Source organism: Ambystoma mexicanum, chromosome 9 (assembly GCF_040938575.1).
Source record: "Ambystoma mexicanum isolate Mex_15411 chromosome 9, UKY_AmexF1_1, whole genome shotgun sequence".
NCBI classification, from domain to species: Eukaryota; Metazoa; Chordata; class Amphibia; order Caudata; family Ambystomatidae; genus Ambystoma; species Ambystoma mexicanum.
The window spans coordinates 244,052,483-244,077,360 of NC_090931.1; the positions used below are offsets into that span (position 1 = coordinate 244,052,483).

The 24,878-nt window shown below is 45.4% G+C and overlaps 1 protein-coding gene across 2 annotated transcripts in view; it reads right to left on the bottom strand.

Annotated features, from left to right (window-relative positions):
* The window catches only part of ROBO3 (roundabout guidance receptor 3), a 468,117-nt gene that overhangs the window by 127,650 nt on the left and 315,589 nt on the right, over positions 1 to 24,878 (bottom strand). For both annotated transcript variants that reach the window (XM_069614542.1, XM_069614541.1), the window contains exons 10-12: positions 10,752 to 10,833; positions 9,161 to 9,332; positions 1,584 to 1,750 (exon numbers count right to left, since the gene is read on the bottom strand). In XM_069614542.1, coding sequence (XP_069470643.1) covers positions 1,584 to 1,750; positions 9,161 to 9,332; positions 10,752 to 10,833 — 421 coding nt within the window. The remainder of the gene's footprint in view (positions 1 to 1,583; positions 1,751 to 9,160; positions 9,333 to 10,751; positions 10,834 to 24,878) is intronic.

Here is a 24,878-nt window from a genome sequence, read left to right on the forward strand (position 1 = left end):
CAGAGACCATATCATCGATCATCACAACAGGTGCACATTTTCCGAATCTGATTTGATTAGCCGCGGGTACATACATCCAAGAAACACTAATTTGCATGGCACTTGAGAAAGGAAAATGACATGTACCCTCTGGCTGCATTTGAAATGATGGCATTGCTGTGCCAATGACTGCTGCTTAATGTATATTTTCACTGAATTTTGGTATGCCATGAAGCAATTATTGTATGATTTCATGAATTAGGGACTAGCTGTGTAACTGAGATACATTGTCAGTGTTTTACTGCATTATACTAATGCCACGTCAAAGAACTCAAATGTCTCCTGCTGTGAAATGGAGGTCCTGTACTTAGGGTCATAGGCTGGATCATGTGCTAGTGTCATAGCTACACGCGTGGCAGATGGCAAGAAGACAGAAGAATATTAGTTTCATGTTTCAGTTACCCAGAGGAGTTGGCCAGTGAACTGAATCCAGCCTGATATCAGAAATAAAACAAGCACTGGCAATGCCAATAGTTTTGAATTTTTATATACGGATGAGATGGGCATTTCCCAGGCACTGCCATAATGATATCCATAATTATAGCACCTGGGAATAAGACAGCAACAGATTGAAAATTGTGTGAGTACCTTGCCATATGATGTCTAAAGGTATTAGGCAAATGACTAATACCTTTACACAAGGCAAAGTTGTTGGACATGCCATGGCTTGTTTTTATAGGACTTCAGTGCAGGGAACAAATGCTAGGACAAACATATTGCTTACAAATCACGTGACTGAAGGTGCATTTGGTTAAGATGTTTTTATTACTCCAGGAGCTCATTTACAGCCACCATTAAGTCATTAACTCTCATACGACTGCTTAGAATAGCCACTTGCAGCAGCTATACATCACATAGTTTGATGTTATTGCATGATAGAGATAGATCAAAAAGAACCCAGCAGGGGAGGGCAAGTAGCAGGTGGGAATGGCCATATGGATTGGCATGGCAATGGGCAGTCAAAGCATTGGCAAATAACCTAACAACGCCTGCATAATGTGGTTCCCGCCCCACATCCCATCCCCCTCCTATCTGTATTCCAATGCAATAGTTTTGACTCGTCAAGCATTATAGCACCATCTAGCAGCCAAACTAAAAGCAGTGAATACATGGACTCATGCACCATGCTCTATACGTTTCCATCCAGCACAAGCTATGCCCCCCTAGTCAGGTTTTCCATGTAAGGTTTCTGACCTTGTGATTGGCAAATAATTAAAATAGTGTGGTCTTCCTATAAAAGGCACTGCCACAAGCCCACACGACTGATAGATTGTAAAATAAACAAGCGATATGATTACCTCATAGCAATTGGTCTAATTGCATTGACTTCATAAGGACAATAGGCGTATCTGAATAATCAGTATTTTAAGCTGTAATTGCAAGTTGCAAAGAGATCTATGCAGCTGAAGCTTAGCCCACTGAGCTACCTGGCCATCTTGCATCATTATGAACACGAGCACCATCAGAGTGATATGCCACTGTGACCCCTATGTAAAACTTTTATGAGACACTCGTGCATTGGTAGAGGGTGCTGACGTCCTCACCTTGAGTGCGCACCGGCTCAGATATGGGGCTGGGGTCACTCAGGCCATGCGCGTTGACTCCTCGGATGATGAACAGGTAGATGGTGTTTGGGTTCAGGCCAAGGACCGTGTGCTTCTCCACCTTCACGTTATCAGCCACCGTCTGCCACGTGTTCCCTGCAGACTGGCTATGAGGGGACCAGGGAAGAAGAGAGAAAGAGTGTCAGGCAGCACATCTCACCATGGACCATGAGTAACAAGAGGCATCTGCCATCATCATATCTAGTCCAGAATGACCTGTCGATATCCTTCTTCTAACAGGATGTAGGACTACATGACCACCAGGGCACTGTGCAAGCTCCCCTAGGACATGCAAATAACATGCAACATTCCTAATGGATTTCATTTTTCCCCTCTGACCCTTCATCAAGCCACCCAGTCGGTTCATCATGGCACTGCTTGCACTGGCATGCAGGGAGGTGGCTGGCAGTAGAGGCACAATGCTGAAAATGCTTGCTAGGGCCCAGCCTCTGGCCAGCCCACCAAGGTGATGCCAACTGTGAGAACGGCACAAGGACATCGTGAAGGCAGGCAGGAAACCTGAGGGAATTCTGGGGGCGTATGCACATTACTTTTGTGTTAGTATGCAATTTCTTTTAAATGTAACACTGAGCTTAAAATGACATTCAAAATAGGTACACATTGCTATTGCTACAAACCAGCTGAGCATTCACGGCAGCCTTTACCAAAAGCAAATCGATGAAAGGTAATCATGACTAGGGGCTGTGCACAGTGGCCAGTGCAAGTGGCTTTGGTGGCTTGGAGTATGGTCGAAGGCAATGACCTGTGAAGAGTGCCCACTGGGCATGGCCCAAGGCGATGCCCAATTACCACAGTGAGTGGCTTGGGGATGTCCGGGCATGGCCGAAGACCATGTCTAGTGGCCATATTGGAGGTGTCGGGGCACAGCCCAAAGATAACTCCTGGGCAAAGTGGCCACTAGGCATGGTTTCAAGTCATGTCCAATGCCCACAGCTGGTGGCTGATGTCTTGGGGGTTGCCAGGGCCATGGTCTGAACATTTTTTCAAATGACTGTCACTGTTCTTTTCAGATTTTCAGATGTATGCAGGGTACTGGGTACCTTGTGCAGCAGCAAGAACTTTAAGAGCTGCATTTTCCAGCTACCTATGGCTCCCCACAACCTTGGCTCATGTCAGGGGGTCACAGGGGCTGTAATATAACACTCCAAAAAGCAAATAAACCAATACATGTCTACAACGATTTCCAGGTACGGTGTCCACAGGTCTCGAGTCAGCCTATGGGCTCTATACAAGTCCAAAGGCCCAATTCAAGTCAGGTCTCAAACTCAGCTCCAGCCCAGAATGAACACTGTTTGAGAGCCTGTGAACTGGGTCCTCAGGACTTTTGATGGCATGTGAACCCGTCGTGCCCATTGGCAATATTGCCGCTCTGAAAGGCTGCTGCAGCTGGCGAGTATGTCTAAAAGCCCTGCTCCTAGCAACGTGGCTACTGCATAGACATTTCTCAGCACCCGGGGTGGGGGGCGCAGCCAATCAGATTATGCAGAACGTGGGCTGAAATAGCTGTTCTATGGAACCCGCAGGTTGCCCCCCCCTCCACCGCGGGCCATCATTTCTTTTTTAAATATACCACACACCCCCTCCCTCCACTTAAATTTTGACGGTGGCATTGACCACCACCCGCAGCTGCTCCCTGCCATGCTGAGCAGCACTGTGGTTGGCTGCCATGTAAACGGAAGAGGGGCTCTGTACAGAGTCCGGCCTTCCCTTTCCATGGCGGCCATCTTGGGAAAGGATTGTCCTTCATTCAACGGGACACGGCCGGCATCCCATTGAACGATAGAAAATCTTATTTTTTAGCCGTCAGGGTTGCTGCTTTGGTAACCCGGGGTCCTAAAGGCCTTACCACCGAATCTGCTCAGCAGGATTGGGTGTTAACGCCACAATATCCCTATTTGAAGGGATAGTACCAGTCAGTAGCAGTCCTCCTCACCGCGTAAGCAGATATTGGGTCACTTTTCAAAAGATCTGCAATATATTTACTGGGCCATAAGTGGAGATCCTTAGCAGTCCTGCTTTACTTTTGATAGGCCACAACATGCACTGTAACACAAACAGTTGCATTTACCAGTTAATATAAAACCACGTAAAACGCACTACAAAACACACATTCACCCACTCTCCATAAATCCACCCAGCTATAAATTATGAAGTGCATTCACACAAAAGCCTGACCTATTGTCTTTGGCATAGCTTATTTCCCATTGGAGCGCAATGCTTGCAGCACCTGAGCTCCCAGGCTGTAGCTTTAGAAGCCTGCAGCAGATGGCTTCCAATGGCCTTGTGTTCCATAAATGATCAGCACTGCATGCGGCCCAAGCAAATGTTTATTTCAGCACCCCCCACCCAGGCCGCCATCACAGCTGCATGAGAAATCAGGCATTAAAGGGACGAATCCGACTTGCTCCACTGTGCCGTGCGCACACAGTACACAATCCAGCGAACACGCGCGCCTGGAATTCATGTTAGTAGTTTACTAAACATGCTATTCAAACAAGGGCCAGTGCCAAAATTAACTGTGCAGTAAAAATGTTTTAATGCACACTAATAATCCTCAATGCAAAATCTCATTTTTTTTACATATGGTTTGCCTAACTAAATGCACATATAATATGTTGTTTCAAAGACAGGCGACAATAGGGAAGGAAACTTGGGATATGGGTGTGGGAAGACGAATTTTAACATGTCTGTTTAAGCTGGGTGAAGGAAAATGTGAAATGATGATTGATGAGGGCCTCAGCATTCAGGTAATGATCTTGATTATGAATTCACGTCATGGCGTTCAGTGCTGAATTCTCATTGGGCCAATGTGAAAAATCTAGTAATGTGATTGGTCAAAAAGGGCATGTGGATGTGATGCTGAAACAGGCCCTGGCCTGTATTTGTCACAATACAGCAGTCTGAGAGAGGCCTTAGGTCGGAGTTAGGGGTTACGTTAGGAGGCATAGCCCAACCATACCTGGCTTCAACAGAAAAAAGCGCTTTCAGCAACCAGGAAAATGTGCAGATTTTGGAGAAGCCATAATCTGTCCTTTTAGGTACAAAGCAGCATAATTTGGCTTCATGCTGTTTTTTACCCAGTGGTATACACGCCTGTTAGGTGCAAAAGCAGTGCTTGAATGACACATTACTGTATTTGCGCCACAGAGTCTATATTGCAGTGCTGTGGGTTCAGAAACAGAATAAAGTTACACAGTTAGTAGTGAGATTAACTATCCTGCTTTTCAACCGTCTTTGCATTGGGTACAAATAATCCAAATCAGTATTTTATGCCAAGATTCCAGAATTGGGCCTTTTTTGGCAGTAGTACTGTGCGTGTGCAGCAAAGATAGGGGGCGCACTTGAACCGCACATGCACAAAACAATCATCTGCTGTGTTCTCTGTGAGTTGTGTTATGTTACGAATTGTGTATACTGTGCCCACAGAAGTGGTCTTCCAGTGCCATGCAGAGGCATAGCCAGGATTGTCTAACAAGTGGGGCCTGAAGCTAATGTAGTTGGGTCCACTGCAGTGACATTCACATCTGTAAATGCCCACAGAGTGCTGCTGAGTGGGCATTTACAGATTCTGGGTGAGCCTTGCCAAGTCAGGCCCTACACTGTCTACGCCTCTGGTGCCATGGCTTGTTCAGAGAGTTGTGTATTGTGCCCCTGCCAGTGGTAAGAGAACAGAGGCAGGCAGCAGAGGAGGGGAAAGGTTAAAGGGCGACAAACGTTAAATGCACTTGAAAGACATGTGCAGGTAAGAGATGGAATGTGGGTTAAGGGTGAAGGTTGTGCCAGTTGGCATTCCTGTTGAGACACTGTAGAATGAATAAAGGATACAGCTGATGAGGAGAGGGTACATGCGTAATGTTCCTGCACACATGACAGTATAGATGTATGGGTGGGTGTTAGTACTTTACACAGAAGTACTAACATAAGTCAGTGAGTGGTGCAGTGTGAGGGAATATGTGAAGGCATCTTGGAGTAAGACACAGTCAATAGAATCTGAATTAATAAAACTTTATCAACTTCAAAATCAGGATGGACAAAGGCCTATCTTGCCCTTTGACTTTCATTAGTTTTGGTTTGGTTTCCCTACCAAACCAAAACTAATGAAAGTCAAAGGGCCTCATTATGAGTTTGGAAGCAGCCATGCCCTTAACAAGGGCATGGCTGCCTCCAAACTCGGGTCCGTGGTCCCTGAATGGGGAAATACCGGGCCATTCCAACCTTGGAGGACCCGGTATTTTCCCATTCAGGGAACACATCCCCATTCCCATTTGAGCCCCTATAGGGCTCAATGGGGAGGGAGCTAACAATGGGCCCGTTGTTAGCTCCCTGGTCCCCTCGCGGGTCCCGCAAGGGAGCCTCGTGATAGGGCAGAATGGGTTTAACGGCACCGGCACCTTTACCGGTGCCGTTAAACCCATTCCGCCTGGGTCGTAATGAGGCCCAAAGAGTTCAACTTAGGAATCTGTGTCCACAACCTATACTTGCCCACACAACTAATCTATACAATGTGTAGAGATGTCAGCAACCAACGAGACAGAGTTCAACACAAGGTTCTGAGCTCTGTCCAGCTCGCAGCTTTCTTGCATCCCTCGTCCCCAAGTATAAAGCAGTTCTAACAAAAGTCTCAGTATTGCCTTAAATTCACAATGATATATAGTTTACCAAGAGTCAGGGTTCCCTTCCCCAAGTTCCAAAACACAGTTCCAAACACAGAATATCTTGAGACTCTGTCCTCAAGTCAATAAGCAAGTTAAACCTCAGGGTTCCCTTCCCCAAGATTCACTTTCAATGTTATATTGGTATTTTCAGTTTCTTAATGGTCTGCGCCACACTTGTGCCCTCGATATATGGTGGGTCCTTGTACAAACATTTCTTGACTGAAATTTTGCACATGGAAAACACCACTTTTTGCCACAAGCCATAGCTTCTATGCCAGCACCTGTAGTGTATAATACTCCAGCACGGTTAAACATGATGGCACTGTATAAGGTCTGAAAATACTGAATAAAAAAAAAGCGATTTAGAAAGACCACTGTGTGACAGCACAGAGCGGTCTTTCAAAATCAAACCGTCAGCCAGGACCCAGAAGCGGCCGCGACAGAGAACGGGTAAGTGTGTGTGTTGCATGTTTGTGTGAGTGTTTATTTTTGGGGTGTGTGGGGAAATGGGGGTGCTGAGGTACAGGGTTTTGGGGGTGAAACCCCCCAATTTTGAACAAATCCCATCAGGGTGGGGGCTGGGGGTGTTTGGACTTCCGAGGCAATGTGGATTTTCGCTTTTTGTAGGCGGCCCAAAATTGGCCCAAAAAATGGGTCTTTTTGTTGGGTGAACTACAAAAAGCTAAATGATGACATAGAGCCAATGGAACATCATAACCATGTACACATTGCCTCCCATAATTACTCTACCAGATGTAGGATGATAATAGGTCATGACCTCTGCAGCCTGGGATGATATGCAGTCCAGGACACTTCCACAGGGCTTTTAGGACAATGAGACCCATAGAGTGCAAACTCCATTCCATCCAACATGGCTGCAATGCCAATTGCACCTAGGGGCATAGAGATTTCTGCCTGGGATATGTGGACCCTCAGATTAAAACAAGGTCAAGAGGGCGGTGGGATATAGTGCTCTCGCCACTGCTGTGTGGGATAGTACATGTTTCAAGATACTTCAAAATGGAGACGAGGATAATGGCACATAGCTGGCACTTCCTTCTGCACAATTAGACATGGGCAATACCATCTTTTCAAGCAAGATTGATCCGCAGAAATGTAAAACAATCTCTCAATAACTTTACGTTTGAGGATGGAACTTCCTTACAGTTACATGTATAGACTACACCATCTGAATAATTAGTTTTCTTTTCATTAGGATGATTCTCTTTTATTTTTAATGATTTTATATTGAAGTTTAGAAGGTATAAACTTCACATGCCTCCTTCCCTGATTCAACCAATGCAGTAATACCCATGTGTGAGCTCTGACCCGCAAAGTCATGCTATCTGCGAAAGGGGTGAAAATATGTAGAGACAATCCATGGTGGCCAATGCTTTTGCTAACCTTTGGGGTATGCCGTATGATACAGGTCGCGTCTTGCTCAGTAACAACCCAAAGACACTGGCCATGTCAAGAGGTTTCCAGGTGACATGTTACAATCCTTACATTATGGGTATGTGGTGAATTTCGGCTTTGCTCAGTGCAGGATTCTGTGAGCTTGTGGGTGCGGCGATGAAAGGAACAGAGGCCTACGCAGATCTTTAGACAAAGGTTGGGAGCCGGACTGGAGACATAATTTTGAGGTTGGAGCATTCTACTCCCTACTTTTGCAATTTGTGAGTAGAGTAAAGGGATTTCCCAGGGAGTAAAATGTAGTTCTTATTGTTTACTGCAGATTTTGTAGGCAAGTAAAAATACATCTTTGCTCTCGTCCTCTTTTCTCCTTCAATTATTTTTTTAAGAATTGAAGGTTGTAAAAATTGATTTACTTGTTTTGGATTCACTTTTTTTAAGCTTTGGTTTTATTAATAGTTTAAATATTTTGTATGTTTGTGAAAGGTTAAATCTGTAACCATATACAATAAAAAAAATACATTTTACATTTTTATTAACATAGGTATTTTTATTGCAACGCATACTTTGTGCTCAGTAATTACATACATGAAAGTATGTTTTTCTTTAATCTTATAATCAGTCATTATACATAAAGCAGATGCTTCTGGTCTTTCGAAGGATAGACACCAACTTCTCAGTTACTCCCGGATTCCGGTGGGGTTTTCCTAAGTTTAGGAATTTAATAAGGGATGTATGCTGATTATCTAGACAGCTGGTTGTGAGAATGTGTTTGCGAACAATGAGCATAGACTCCTAGTCACATTAATGCAGGGGTGTGCAACCTTAGGCTCTCCAGATGTTTTGGACTACAGCTCCCATGATCCCTCACCATTGACAATGCTGGCTAGGACTGATGGAAACTGTAGTCCAAAACATCTGGAGAGCCAAAGGTTGCACACCCCTGCATTAATGCAACGAAAGGCTCAATGACATATGCTAGTGTTTCATGTCTTCATACATTCAGGCATTTGGCTGCACTGCAGATTCAATGCGGTTGCATGTGTGCAATCTTAACACATCTTTCATAAATCTATCATGAAATAACTCATCCAGTCCAGTTTTTTGGAACTTTCAATTTATGTTATGTCAGATTGAAGTAGCTCAATCTCTTCAGTTTTAACACATTGCATTCGGGGACACTTTTAGTCCTGCATTTACAATGAGGAAGTGCACTAATAAAAAGAAAAACATGACAGAGTTAATAACTCACTCATGGAACGGTACCAGACAACATCTGTATCCCCCATACAACTACTCACATTGCAGCAGAAAGATTTCTCTGCACCCTCCAGCCCTGGGCTATGCCGCTGAAATGTGTACTCCCATGTAAACCGTTCAACTAATATATGGATGCTCGACATTGATGGACTGAACACATCTTCCTACCTGAAAGCTTCGATGATATAGGAGGCCGCCACGGGAGCGCTGCTGGAGGGGTTTGGCTGCCACGTCAGAGTGACACTGTTCTTGGTGACATGCGTGACAAGAGGCCTGGAAGGGCAGCCGGGAAGAAGAAGGCTTGGCTCAGACACCTGGACAAGGATTGGAGCACCACTTGCTGCAAAAGAAGGGACATATTGAAAAGAAAATGATCACACAACTGGGCTTTTGCAAAGCATTAACGCGAGGCAACACACAGCTCTCTATAAGAAGACAACAAAGGCTGCATCATGGCACACTCCTCAATGATACCTGACTTCTCTTCGAGGTTGTGCAAGAGTGACCAGAAGTGAAGCAGCCCCCCTTTATGCTAGGTGGAGAGTAAGGGGACTGATGATGGGAAGGTGTTGTCTGTTCTTAACCACAACTGATGCTGCTCCTGTTTTTGTCATCATTGAGGCGGCAATCGGGGAATATGTTTTCCTAGGAGAAATCTGTCTGGGAAGGCAATCTTCTGACAAACACGCGCCATCCCAGTGAGTAAGGCCTATTCCTTTACGGAGGATCCTATCCTGTCCTGTGACAGAAGGCATTGGGTGGAAGTCCCCAAAAGCTTTGGCAGCACTCGTCTTCCCATAGACTGTCTCTCCGCAGGGCACTTGCTTGAGCTTGGCATGCACTGCAGAGTGATCCATGTCATCCTATGAATCTATCGAATAGCGTGATGGCTGGGGGCGTGTGGTGGATACTTGGATCAAATTTGCTCCTAACCAAGCACCACAGATGGCCCCTGACATGTCACAGATCCAGTGGGACCTTCACCTTCAACCTTCACAGGACACATGGGAGCTTATCATGTTACCGTTATAAACCAGAAATGTGTCCTATGACCTGGGAGATCAGCAGTGTCTCTCTTACGGAGAAGTCACTGGATGGTGATGTCCTTCTCAACCTCGATCGGTAAAGACCACTCCTCTGCCTCATCCCAGTGAGGATGAGTGGTCTATAGTTGTTAAGCCCGCGAGCACCAGACTCTCGCTAACCCATTGGGCTCAAGAGGCACAATTGCAGCATATTATCTCACTGTGTGAATATCCCCAATTATATTAACTATATTCCTATTCCTTTTGAGTGAATATCTTGAAAAAATGGAGTAGATTTGGATTACAAGGACTTGATTTAGTAACCCAACCTAACACAATGGCTATGATGGCTCACTTAGCGAAAGCTAGGTCCCTTGCTCTGGAACCCCCTGACCCTGAGGTTTATAGATGACTACCTTAAGTACTGCAAGGCTCTAAAGACCTTCCGTTAACAGCTATAGTTGCTTTCGGCATGCTTGTATGTTACCGGATGCCGGCTTTTCTTGGCCCCCTGGGTGTCCTGTTACAGCACCAAGATACCTTTGGGTGAAAGCTGCCCTGTACCAAGTTGTGTTAACGTAACACAACCTTCAAGATATAATTTACAGAAGAAGTAAGTACTATCATGCTCCCCTCCCACCGCCTACATAGATAGCAGCCAGCCAGGGAAGGCAGCTTACAAGTCTCGCGTGCCCGTCAAGGAACCCATTACATGATATTATTGTATTTGTTACCTTGAACTTCCAAGTATCCGCTCCACGTCGTTTCACCGGTTGAGCTTGTTGCAACACACATATACAAGCCTGAGTCTGCGACCTTGGACATAAAAAGATTAAGAATGAATCAGTGGTTTATTGCGCAGATGAAAGCTCTCCCAAGGAGAAGGGAGGTGGAGAGCAGCGTTTTCCTCCTGCAGAGCCTATCACATTGCTGCATAAACAGACCTTTATTGAGGTTATTGAGACAGGATGCCACTGAGTAGCTCGACAGCCTGGTTGTTTTGATGTGGACATAGGGACTTTGAAATGCTTTGAATACTGCAAGAGTTACATTAGTATTTCAAATGGGTATTAGCATAATTGACCTAAAAACATTTGACCTAAAACATTTGATCGAATATTTGTGACATTTTTTTCGGTCAAATTTAATTAAATATATATATATATGAGGTGGCGTAGGGGTATAGATTAGGTTGAGGTCTCCCTTTCCCCATATTTTAGACCAAAGGGAGTTTAAATAAATTTGATCAAATGTGATCAGGTCAAATGTTTTAGGTCAAATAGACCCAAACCTTTCAGATGTGCATGCATTTATATACCATGCTGATGCTGCAGGACCATTACACTGAGGGAGGGGGTCTTTGCAGGCAATTTGATTGAACTAAGACCAAATGCTCTAAGCCCAACCAGTCAGGGTGACACAGCTGAAAGGCTTCAGTCAGCCACAAAAGAATGCTGCTCACCTGCAGCTCTCAGGCACATCCAAACACTCAAGCATGCAGATGACCTCAATTAAATTTACGAAAACGTATAATCCCAAGCATGCTTCGCCCAGGCAACTCAGGCGTGGGCAGCTAACAAGATGTGCTTGGCACATAACTGGTCCATCCACTGACACGTCATCAAGTCATCCCCCTTCCTATTGCTCAATTTGCCACCTTTAAAGAGCTATCTTTTGTGAGAGAAGGGTCAGTCAAAACTACAGAACCATGCCTTCTCCAACAAGCATTGGCAATGCCAACAGTTTGGGCTTTTTTTTAGCCATTGTAAAGGCACTTGCCAGGCACTGCTGCCGTGGTATTAACTGGCTATTGATGGTAGCAGGTTCGAAATGGTGTGAGTAACTGGGTAGCTAATAGCAGTGCCTGGCAAATGCCTAATACTTATACACAAGCCAAAAATGTTGGCTTTGCCAATGCTTGTTTTTAACAGGACTTCCAAGAAGGACATGCATAATGCTTATAATAAATCGAGTGGCTGAAGGCAGACCTTGTTAAGAGATTTTTGTTACACCATTAGCGTGTTTACAACTCCAACTAAGTCATGAACTCTTAGAAGACTGCTTTGAGAAAACACTGGCAAGCACTTTGAGTGCACAGTTTGATGGTAAAGCTTGAATAAAGCGAGCACAACGAGTTTCCATGAGGAGATGTTTTGTGCGGGAAGGGGCAGGAAGTGTGTGGAAATGGCCATAGGTATTACAATAACCGTCGCCTGTCAATACATGGTAAAATAACCAAACAACAACCTTTTCCCCACACTTGCGCGATCTGAATGACACAACGCCTAGTAAGATCGTTATTTGGTCCTCCCTTGTTTCCCCCGTCCTTGTCGTGCCTAGGAACCCTTGTGTACAGGTGCATTATAAATGCCACATCATATCATATCATACAAACTGTGTGTCCCTCCTCCTATGGCATTTCTTCCCATCTATACTCTAATGCAATAGTTTCAGCTTATAGGTCGTGCTAAAGCACCACCAAATATTTCAAACAAAAAATCACTAGCCACCCTATCCCAGCTTTCCACCCTCTCAACAAAATTAACCATTGACCGGACACTAGGCAAGCCTTAAAATCCGCCTACAAGTTGTGGCCACCTGCCTAGCTCACGCTACCGCATGCTATGGGGGAAAGATCCCATGGCAGAACACCCCCAAATTATCATATGAACCCAAGAGGCAATAAGCACCAACAAAAGGAAACCCAGCAGAACTGATCACTTGAACGATAAATGCCTTCTTGGCAACATGTCGCAAGATTGACTTAACTTTCATCCAAAGAGAAATCCACATCGTCAACATTAGTAAATCTTGTTTCTCTGCCAATGATATCATACTACACGATGAAGTGTTGCCACCAGAATACAACATTCTTATGTGAAACAGACAAGTCGAAAAAGGAGGTGAAAGGGCCTTCACCGACGCAGACATGGCATTTGCACAAAACATGCATAATGATGAACAAATAACTATTATCCCAATGCACAAAAAACTTCAACACCTCTGCAAAGATGCAGGGATACAGTGGCGCCTGGGTTCTTACACCTCATTCATTATAATTCCTTGGTCTAAAATCCCAACTAGATTCACATTTTCAAGAAATTCTCTAAATGGGAGATATCAACATGTGAATCAACAGGGAAATTAAGAAAGGAACTACGTGATTACTACTAAGCACAAAATTGCGAATTCGAAAATATCGAATTCCAAAATCGCGCTGCGCACTGATCACATAGATCCCCCGCAACCCGCGCTCCCCATGTTCGGCATTATGGCCTTCGATTTTCTTTCCCAGCCGAATGCGCAGTGGAAGTGCATTCGGCATGTTTTTTTCTTATTATTTTGACCAATACCACTAGTAAAACCACATCTGAAGTGGTCAACAAAAGGGAAATACTAAGGTTCACCCAATAAAAAGGCAGCCTGACCCATAACGCCAGCCACATGCGCAACACACCACATGGATGTCCACATCCTAACTGTACAGACTCCAACCTATCATGATCACTGCTTGATTGCTTTCCAATTGCATAACCCTCTTACCAGAACTAAGAACCAGTGAGGGCTGGCCCAGAAGACATCACTATAGAAACTCTTCCTAGAATACAGTAATTGAGGCCTTCAGCACTGTCTTCTCAATATAACATTCATTTGGATACCTCCAAAATGCTTGCTATATTAGCAGCTGGCAAACAAGGGAGGGAACACATCAGAGGCAACATACCAAGATTAAAAGAATTGGTCGAGTCCTGGGAAGGAATTGGAAGAGAACAACTCGTATTGCAGGTTTAGATAAGAGGCCACCACATTGTAGTAAAAAGTCACCCAAAGCTTTAATGAGAAAGAAAAAGAACACTGCTCAGGATCAATTGTAGGGCAAGGCATGCAGGAGGAGGGGCAGGCTTGACCAATAATGGCCTGCTAGGCCCCGCGAGGGCTTAGGGCTATCACCAGCCAACCTCACATTCCTTCATGGGTGCTTAATACCAGAGGCGTTGCTAGGGGGGGCTAAGGGGGCTATAGCCCCTGGTCTTTTGGTTGTAGCCCCGGATAGAATCTCAGGAGCTACAGCCAAAAGGCCAACTAGCCCCCAGTCCCAACAGTTCCAACATCAGAGTAGCCCCAGGTCTTTTCCAGACCTAGCAACACCCCTGCTTAATACTTTTAGCATCCTGGGGCTCTCTTTGGAGTGTTAGTAATACTTTTCCCCCAGGGGATCCGGTACGAAATGCAAGTGCAAATCCGATTCCTTGTGGGGAAAAAAAAAAAACAAGAAGGTAATCAACCAACGAAAAGGATGTAAGTCCTATTTCTATGTTGCTGGTACCACTATATCAGTAAGCAGTGGCGCGACAGACCAGAGTGGATTGCAGCAGATAAGTAGGTAGAGGGGGAGAGGAATTCAGGGTGGGTGGGGGCAGAGACAGGAGGGGGGAAGGAGGGGCAGTGTCGGCTGGGCTCATCAACAAAAGAATTGTGGCCCTCAACGAGAAAACACCAAGGTACCAGCAGCTTCCCAGTGTGGCCATAAATGGCACACTTGCTGGCTCAGCAAGAAGGAGCAGACAGTTGCCAGAGCCCCCAGTACCAGAGGCAGAATGGCAGAAACCCCTTCCCCTATTTCCGAGTCACATGACCACTCCACTGGTAAAAGCACTGGCTCTGACATACCCGATAAATCCTCACCCATAGAGGGGCATAAAGGGCAGCAGACTAGATGGTGAGTGGAAGGAGGAGGAAAGAGGGTTGAGGGTGGCCCTGAGAAAACCACCCTGGTCCCACTAAAGTCCCTGGGCTCTCTTCACCCTAATCCCACCGCCATCCCATGGCTCCCCTCTATCCTGCTCCCAGCACAGTCCCTGGGCTCCCCCACCCCCGCGCTCCCGGCACAGTCCCAGTGGCGGCTCGGGAACTTTTTGAGTGGAGGGGCATAAATATTTCCCCCAGATATGCATAGCGAGGGAGCCCAAACCAAATGAAGTGGATTTCGTTGGGGGGCTGGGGAGGGAGGTGTGGTAACATGCTACATTTTCGAGCACACGTTATTTAAAAAAATTGGTAAAAAGCCAAACAGTTTGCAATTGCCACTGGGGGGCCAAGGGGGAAGGCATGGTATTTTTGACCAGACATCGGTGATAGCTGCTATACTTCTCTATGATCGATTTATGTTCTAAAAACAGAGAATGTCTCTAGCACACAGTATGCCAAGAACCAATTCCCAAGATTACTAGAACTTCAAGAGGCTGAATGGAATGTTTCAGTGTGTCACAAGTGCTCAGGGTATGATGACCCTTTTACCGATGCCAGCCCTATGCTTTTTCCGATCATCAATATACCATAGTTGGGAAGGTTTTTTAGGAACTGTAACAAGGTTCATGACTTTCTCCTTTCCATATCAGCCTTCCTCATTAGAGCTGTCCACCTATTCTCTCTCTAATGGCATCAGAGGTTTTAGATACTTTTTGGGGTTTACATTACTGCCTCTTTTGTTTTATACATTACACACCATTACAGCCCTTCCCATCACAAGTATAACATTCTCTCTCTGTTAGCTTCAAGAGGGTTTGATACTGAAGAGAGATACAATACTGTAGGAAGCGGCTTTCCTTTTTATTAAATGCTAAATCTGGTCTTCAGCTTGCAATGAATATCGTGTGTAATGGTACCATTTACCTGCATACGAATAGTCATATACAGGAAAATGGCACCTTACACACGTTATTCATTGCAAGCTGAATACCAGTTTTTTTTCAGTCTAGAATGTAGATATATATATATATATATATATATATATATATGTATATATATATAAAAATATTCAGACTGTGGGTGCGTAACCCCCTTGGACATCAGCCTCAAGGGATCATGCCCCACAGTTTGAAAACTGCTGACCTAGAGGGACATTTCCTAGAAAAGACCTACCCACCCCAATTATGGTTGAACCAAGAGGGACTTAGAGTGGTTGAATCCAAATGCAGACTGATCTTCAAGGGTGATGAGAAGACACATTTCAGTCAAAGTAGACAATACAAGGATACCTTGTTCCTCTTTCCACACCTCAGCCTGACAGCACACAAGCACACTTAGGATATATGTTTGCGGACACTGCACATTTTCACTAATTTACAAAGTGAGAGTTTGCTCAAGGTTCGGATCCTGCCTCCATGGGAGGATGACACCAACCTCTTTGATCTGCTTGGGCTGCCCCACTTCTGCCCATGAATCACGGTGCCCTGACAAGGCGCCTGCCTGTGGGGACCATTAACTCAAGCTAGTCCTCCAACCCGGCTGACAGCTCTAATTTTTCTCTGGGCAAAAAGCCACAACTGCTATAAAACAACGCTATTAGCCGAACTGGGACACGGCAGATGCATTAACCTCCCGACTCCGACACAATGAAGGCACAGAAATAATGTGAAATATGTCACTCCCCACTGAGTTCCTGCATCAATTTTTAAACAAATGTTTAGCGTGAGCGCCATGTTTTTATAAGTAATTCAAGAGTAACCACTACTTTACCTCTTTGCAGAATGTGAATCTAGTGTCTTGCACAGCCACTGAACTGTAGAGGAGCGGAGGCAGCTAACCATACATGTTTTGAAATGTTCGTTTTAACCTTTTTGGTATGGTGAGAACATTGGCGAGTCTATTATTCGAATTTATAGGAGGCCTAGGGATAACAAGGTTTAAAGGGGTCCGTCAATTGACCTTGATTTAGACTTCTTTATTAATTCCGATACCAAACGAGTCTCCTCCATGCTACGTTGTTACACAATCCCCAGTGCAGTTTCTAGCAGTAAAGACCAGTGCCAAGTGACAGGTTAGTCCACAATGTACATTTCATAAGTGATCACACACATGCATTTACATAGCAGAGCAATTGTACCAGCAACAGCCTTAAGCAAAACATACAAATCAGAGCTGGCCAGGTACCTACAACGAGGCATTGATGGCCCACCCACCTTCGTGATTAACTTGCCCCAGACTAAATTAAGTTGCCATGCCAGGGGCAGGAGGGTTAAATCCTGCTGGGTTTCCGGGCCAAGTCAGGAAGTATAGGTTGAGTTGAGCTATGGAAGTGGGTCAACATTATTCAATGTTCTATGGAAGAATTCGAAATTGCACAAATGCACAAAAATAGCTCGGAGAGTGACATGAGGACACCCAAAACTGAAGCATGTGGTAAAAATCTGAAGATGGCCACCAGCAGTGGAGCTTAGGGGGAGCAATGTCATTGGATGGGTCAGTATGACCCAGAGGACAATGATTGGTTTAGAGGAAAAATACAGTTTTATAGTGTAAGTGGAACTGTTTTTCATGACGGGGAATATTCATGAGCATGTGAATCCATGCCAGACCCATGCTGGAGAAGTATAGGTTGAGTTGAGATATGGAAGTGGGCATTGATTAAGCTTTGAATAGGTAAAGAATAGTAGGAGGCTGCTCTTTTACGTTCAGACTCAAATGAAACAAGATAGCTAAGGAACCTTATTGCATGTGCTATGCTAGAAAGCCTGATCAAGGATAGCATGGGTGTACAATGGGCTCTACCTCAGAGGGCAGAAGCTGAGACGTAGGACTTGGACGATTGTGATGGGTTGGTGTATGTAAAAATGGGAGAACTGATGAAAAGTATATGTAAAATAAATCATTGCTGTATTTGGATGCTACATTGAGTCCACAGCATCGAGCAATGAAAACTAATGCCTCCATGTAGTCTTTTGATCAAAATGGCAGCAAAGTGCATTAGCTGAGCTTTGCATGATCAACACTACGTTTTCTGGATATGTTTGTGCTTTTGTTGATAAAGTAGGACAGAGTGCCAGCATGCACGATAGCTCTGTAAGAGGGGTCTTTCAGTTAGTGGAAATAGAGAGAAGAGTTGAGGGTAGCGGTACATTCGATAATTCCATCAGCACGTGTCTGGACACAAACAAAACAGATGGGTTTTGCTATGACAAAGTGGCGCAGTCATTTGAGCATTTCAGATAGATCAGCCTTAAAGCGGAGTAGTGGGAAGAGGGCTGTCACTAGAGTGGCAGAAATGTTGCAATTAGTATGGGCACAATGGTGTAGTTAACAGAGTAGTGAGGAGTGGGCTGCAATTACAGAACTGGAAATTGTAGCCAATTTAGTAAAGGTGATTGCCTGTCTAAAGATGGGTGAGTAGAGTAAGGTGAGTAGAGTGCTGGAGATGTAGGGATCAGTTGAGAATATATTTGGAAAACCATGTTCTGGGTCGAGAGTTGTGGAGGTTGATCTATCAATTGAGTGTTGGGGATTGGCCTGTCAGTGGAGTGGTGGTCCTTGTAATCTCACTTGAACGGGGGGCATTGGAATGTCAATGAAGTGGTGGGCTTTGGAATGTCAGATGGGTGGTTGGTATTGAATGGTGAGAAGAGTAGTTGCTTGTAATTCAACAGCCAATAGAGTGGAGGAAAATGGACTGCCAGTAGAGTGGTGGTCCTTAGACGGTTAGTAGAGTGGTGGTGTTTGGATTGCCCATTGAGTGGTGGGATTTTGGCAATCAGCAGAGTGGTGGAGTTTGCAATGCTCATCGAGATAAAGGTTTGGACAGCCAGTAGAGTGATGGGGCAGGACAGTCAATAGAGTGGGAGGGTGTGGCTAGCCGCTAGAGCAGTAGGGTTTCAACTAATATTAGAGGGGTAGGGATTGGACTGAAAGTAGAGTGGCGAGGTCTGAACTGTAAGTAAAGTGGTGGGTTTTGGACTGAAGAGAGTGGTAGTTTACTGTCAGTAGAGTGGTAGGCATTGAAATGGGAGTAGAGTGGTGAAGTCTCAGCTGTCAGCAGCGTGGTGGGGTTTGGAGTGAGGAGAGTGGTGGATGTCCTGTCAGTAGAAGGGTAGACATTGACCAGGGAGTAGAGTGGTGAGGTCTGGACTGTCAGTAGAGTGGTGGAGTTTGAACTGAGGGGAGTGTTGGGTGGACTGTCAGTGGAGTGGTGCAGATGCTATCATCAGTATAGTTGTGGGAAATCAATTGTGAGTAGAATGGTGGGCGTTGCAATGTCAACAGGATTGCAATAAAAGCATTGTATGACTAGTTGGGGCACATGATCATATCACATGAATGCAGTGGCCAATTGCAGAAAAAGGATCACTAGCTTAATGTAAAAGGATCATTGAATAATTTGGTGTTTATGAGATGCTAAGTGCCACCATGGTAACCAAACAGCGTACTCAAATACTACTCCTATTTCTCAATGATTTGATGGTAAATATGGCCTTCAGTTAGGTGCAGCTGTTATGTTGTCTTTTCAGTCCAATCTAACCTGTGTAGCCTAAGCGCTGCAAGTGACAAGATTGCTGCTAGACCTTTGAAAACACATGCCTACCTTTATTTAAGCAATGAATACACAATCCAGCCCACTGGATCGGGTATCATTGCTATTAGCACCCCGGGTTTGCAATCCGCAAACTCAGGGTGCGGACAGAAATGCAGTTTGTATGAATGAACAGGACGCCATTCGTGCAAAATACTTAACTAAGATGGCTGCCTTGGAGCTGGAAGACAGGCCTCCAAGCGGAGCTCCTCTTCCATTTCTATGGTAGCCCAGGAGGCTTGAGCGGTGGCAGCAGTTGCGCCACCACCAAAACAATAAGGTGAGTGGGGGTAGGGGGTGGGAAGAGAACGGTGACCGAGGGAAGGGGTAGCGGGGTAAGATGACGGGCTCGGGAGCAGCCATCAGGTTGCTTGGAATGCTGGTTTCTATCATTAGATTCAGTCTGTGATCCAAGTAACCTGATTGGCTGGCTCCCCCGCCCGGGGTTCTAATGTTTTGCCTTGACAACAGAGAGTCACAGAAGTCGGTTTGAACTTCAACTCTTCTTTACTAAACTCGGGACGACCTGAGAATTGGAAAAATTGTGAATTGTGGCTCTGCCCCGACTTTCATTAGCTAAAAGAAAGTGTCCGAAATAAAGAATATGCAGCGGAGTACTTGTGAGCTTTTCAGGTATTATTCACCTTGATATTATGATGACTTCTCGCAATACTGCTAAACCCCCACTCACCATTCATCACCTTTCCGTTCTTCGTTTTAAAGGAGAGCTTATAAAGCAACCAAATCACTACAGAGCACTTGGTGGGTATCTTCGAGCCTCCCTTATGAACTGGATAACATCTCATCACATGTTGCCAAGGAGTATCACTCGGGCATCGTTGAAGGTCTTGGGTGCAAACTATCTAAAGGGTACAACCAAATAGAATTGCACTGGGTTGAGAGAACTATGGACTTTACCTTGTAAGCTTTGGAAATTGATCACATAATCATAGCTCCATTTATTTTCATTTTCTTCCAAGTGAGCACTAAAAATAAGCATCTCGGGACCCCACATTGGGAACAAGCTTTGTGCAAGGGAATGTCTCCCAGCTGCGATGCTGCTGCCCTAGAATCGCGTTTTCCTATTGCAGCTTCACTGCCGCTAGGACTATATCTGACGGTGATACAGAACAAGAGAATGGCACATTGTTAGCCAGAATGCAATATCTGCACATACCAACCATGGATGTAGGGAACCTTTGCTATATGCCAAGGTCTTGACTCTCCATTCTCTAGTGGAAAGGTCCATGATGACAAGCATCTTTTTGGGGAGACTTCAGCTCTCTTGAAATATGAATAGCCAGGTAGACTTAAAAGTCACTTATGCTAATAACCTTCCAAGTGAGCATTACTCTGACACTCATAATGAATGACAAGTTCTTGGGCATTCTTATTTGGATTACAATGAAGTAAAGCTCAAGACTCGCAACCCAACTCAGGATCTCCTAAGTAGAGAAACGTGAATATGTCGTCCCATTGTGCTGTAATGGGGGTGGCACAGCCTTTGGGGTAGAAGCTTCCAGCCCTTTGCTGGATGTTTTTATCCTGCTACCATGATAGCAGCCTACTTTCTCTGGCTGTCTTGAGTTATAGACCCTCATATGCCATGCTGCCACTGAACATCAGCACCAGAGCCGTCGCCAGGCGGTGGCTGGGTGGAACTATAACCCCAGGTCTTTTTGGTTGTAGCCCCGGTTAGAAGCTCAGGGGCTACAGCCAAAAGGCTAGCTAGCCCCGAGTCCAGACAGTCCCGACATTAGCATAGCCTCGGATCCTTTACAAACCTAGCAACCCCCCTGCTCTGCGCCATGGACTCTTGTGACCACCACACATCCGAATACATCAAAATGTGGGCGGCACAATTTGAGGGTGGTGACGGCAGCAGCATCATATGCTGTCCTCCAAACCCTGCGGCACAGGCCCTGCTTTTCTTCTCTTTTCCCTCCAGTGAAAAACTCCCTCAAGATCAACCTTCAATGTAACCTGAACATTCAATCTGCTGCAAGCAGCCAAAAGCAACTGAGTTTGTGGCGCGTGCTATAGAACATAAGAGTACATTAACATGTGTGCTGTAGTCAGGGTACATTGCATAAATAATCCCTTACTATTAACCCCTTAAGTGCCAAGGACGAGCTAGCTCGTCCTTGGCACTGGGGAGGTAATCCCAAGGACGAGATACCTCGTCCTTGGCACTTAGAGGGTTAACAGGGATGCCCCAAGTGGGGTCAGCTCTCAAGGTGACATGTTGCAAAGACCTTAGGGTTTCTTGACATGCTCATGGCAGCTGAGGATCTCCTGAAAGCGTTGATTTAACATGATTCACCTTTCACGATCTCTTCAAGCTGCCCTTCACTGTCTGTGAGAACACGTCGGTCTCTGTTATTCACTAAAGAACAAATAACCAGAGCAAACATATTCATGTGTAACGCCCTTTCAGATCATGAGCTATATTACAGAAACATTGCAACTGTGGAAATGCGATTAGCACTAGGGCAAACATTGCCCTACTGCACAAATGCATTGGAAGAATACCGTTTTGCACTGAGGCAATGCATTTTTGCCCAGTCTTAAATGCCATTTCACCAGTGCAAATTGTATGTAATATGTATGTTTTAAAATAAAGTGTTCCTATTCTTGATTCCCTATTTAACTAATCCAGATATTGTATTTATTTATTTGTTTTAACATTTATAAAGTGCACAAAACCCACAGGCATCAAGACACTGGTTGCAGGGGCGTAGGGGAGGGAAAAGGGAAGGGCAGGGAAACAATCTTCCCGATCGGTTTAGATCGTCCCTGCTCTTTGATTACGCACAGATCACCATAATTTGGTGGAAATATCTCCAAAACACGCTATTGGGTGGTGATTGCTTTAGCCAGAGAGCATCGCAGAAAGACTGCAAATGGATTTTATGCCATTAGCTGGGAGTAATAGGCCCAGAAGTATGTAATGGCATGGCTTCCGCTGTGATGGAACGCTGGGACGAACAGGGTGAACTGCGCGGTGTCTCCTGAAGGCAGTGAGGAGGGCGAGAGAGCACGGAAGCCATCCACAGCGATTACTCTCCAGGGAGGGACCTCACGCCAGGCCTCGCCGTTACACTGCCAGCCAATGGTCCTCCCCAGTTCAGTGGCAGTCTATAATCGGTGGATAAGCGGCTGTGGCTTGACCTAGAGCAATGTACGATGGAGCAAGCTAGGAATAGGAGGATAGCTCAGTGGCAGCGTGCTCGCCTTGCAAGCAAGACGACACAGAGCGACACAGGTTCGATCCCCATGTCCGTGCTTAGAAACTTCGGGGAATTTTAACACGTTATAAGTAACCAATCATATCATATCATATCATAATACATCCCTGCTGCAAACGAGCGGGCGTGGTCCTTGCTGTGCCAAGCTGGAAACAAGCTCAGCAAGGCCTGTGGGAATGATGGTAAGAGGACTCCCATGTCATGGTCATTGTGGAGAAAATGCATGCCTGTAGAAGGATATGGACACAAACCCACATATGTACATATTGCAGATGGATCAGGGTTCAGTGTAGAGTGAGCATTTGAGTAAGTGCGTGTGTGAAAGAGAGAGAGTCAGAGTGAGAGACAAGGGGAGATTCCAATAGTGAGTGAGTGAATGAGGAAGTCAATGTGATTGAGTGAATGTGTGCCTGAGTTCACTGGTGAGTGAATAGGTGCCTCAGTGAAGGACTAAGTGTATAGGCGAGTGAGTGCCTGAGAGAGAAAGTTAGTTATTGTATGAGAGATTGCTATTGAGTGTGGGTCTGAGTAGATTTGTGAGTGAGAGCACGATTTAGTGGTGAATGGAGGAGTGGGAGGAGTGAGTTGGTGAGGGTGGTTGAGTGTGTGGATTATTGATATTCGGATACAACATTACATGTCTCCATCTACACACACATTCATGAAATAAACAATATATTCGAGGACAGGGTGCACCTGTTGTTATTTTTTGCAATTCAACTGCTGGGCAAGGACAGTGCCATCGATCACATTGCAAAAGTAGAACATTTCTTTTCTAGACAAGTCTCAAAAGCTTATGTAATGTCTGAGATAAATTGGGAGCTAATTCTGGTTTCTCTATTCCCTACTTGGCAAGCAGAAACAACAGCATAATCTTTATTAGGTTAACTACATATTTTCTCTGCCTATACAACTTGTTAGGGTTATTTTGGGAGGCGGCAGAGCTGCACCTGGGGCCCGCGAACCTCTGGCTAACGGAAGGCCCTAACTCCTTCCCTTGTCCCAAAGAAGTCGGGGTCCACACAAGAAGCAAAAGTTAGTACCATTTATCACAGTAAACAAACAGGGATCATATACATGGATCCAGGCACATCTCGTCGCTTTCTGGTTCGCAGGTCAGTTTTGTAGACAAGTGAAGTCACTATCTGCGTCACTCAGCGAGTTCCGACCCCAAACCTAAAGTCATGCAGGATCGGCTCCCTGAGTGGTAGGTTTGGTATAGGAACGTATAGCGAGCAATGTTAGTGGAGGCAGCTGGGTCAGGTGGTATGCTTGGATCATCCCCGAAAACTGCTACTCAGAAAATGTTACATTGGCGAACCCTGTGATTGGCTGATAATCCCCGCCACCTGCCCCAAGACCCAAGGGTCCTGATTGGTCAGGCTGTGGGCCCCCCAAGCCTGGGACAAACTATGTTCCCAGCCCGCAAGACACCTGGTCATGTATAACATGTATCAATAATGTGCGACTATGTGAAAGCGAGTAACAATGGTGTGTGTATACAAATGCCATGAGAGCATTCCAGTCCCATCGTATGGTGTTGCTGATATGTTGCAATTTGTTGCAATTTCGGTCTTAGGTGTGGGACTGCTGTGCTTCCGAGCTTGTAGGTCTTGGCATCACATCAGCGTCGGCCGGGTCACGTGTGAGGCGACCATGTGTGAGGCTGAATTACTTCGATTTGTTTTGTGTTTTGCATGGACGAGTCCCTGCGGCGGCTGGTATCACCTTGGCTCGGTGTGTATGGAATGTCGTTTGCAACATTGTGGCCTTGGCTGCCGATGCTTCTGCCATGGCTATTCTGCTTGCACAGCATCTTAATGCTTGAGATTTCTGTGAGACGATTCTGGCTTGCTGGATTTTCCTGAGGCCTTCTTTGGCTCTGAAGATGTGTCATGGTCGGTCAGGTCTCTCGAGTGCTCCTGTCCTTCCATAGGGTTAGTAGCAAGTAGCATCTGCAAGCATGTACACAAGCTCTTCTGGCATCTTGCGTTTCTACTGTGCTATAGCAGCCTAAGTGGCAAACTAACCAAACATGCAGACAGTATTTATATGTTACTGCCCTCTATCGCATAGAACTGTACGCATGTATTCTTTGTGTAGGTTGATGAGTGAATGTCCCAAATGTGCGTAGTGCACATGGACTTCCTGTCTAACGTATCTGTGTCATCATGACGTCTCTAACAAATTGCAGCATGACTTTTGTGGTATTGTTAGTCGATTTGGTCCATGTAGTCGTTCCCAGATCGGTCTTGTCTCTCCTCGCTTAC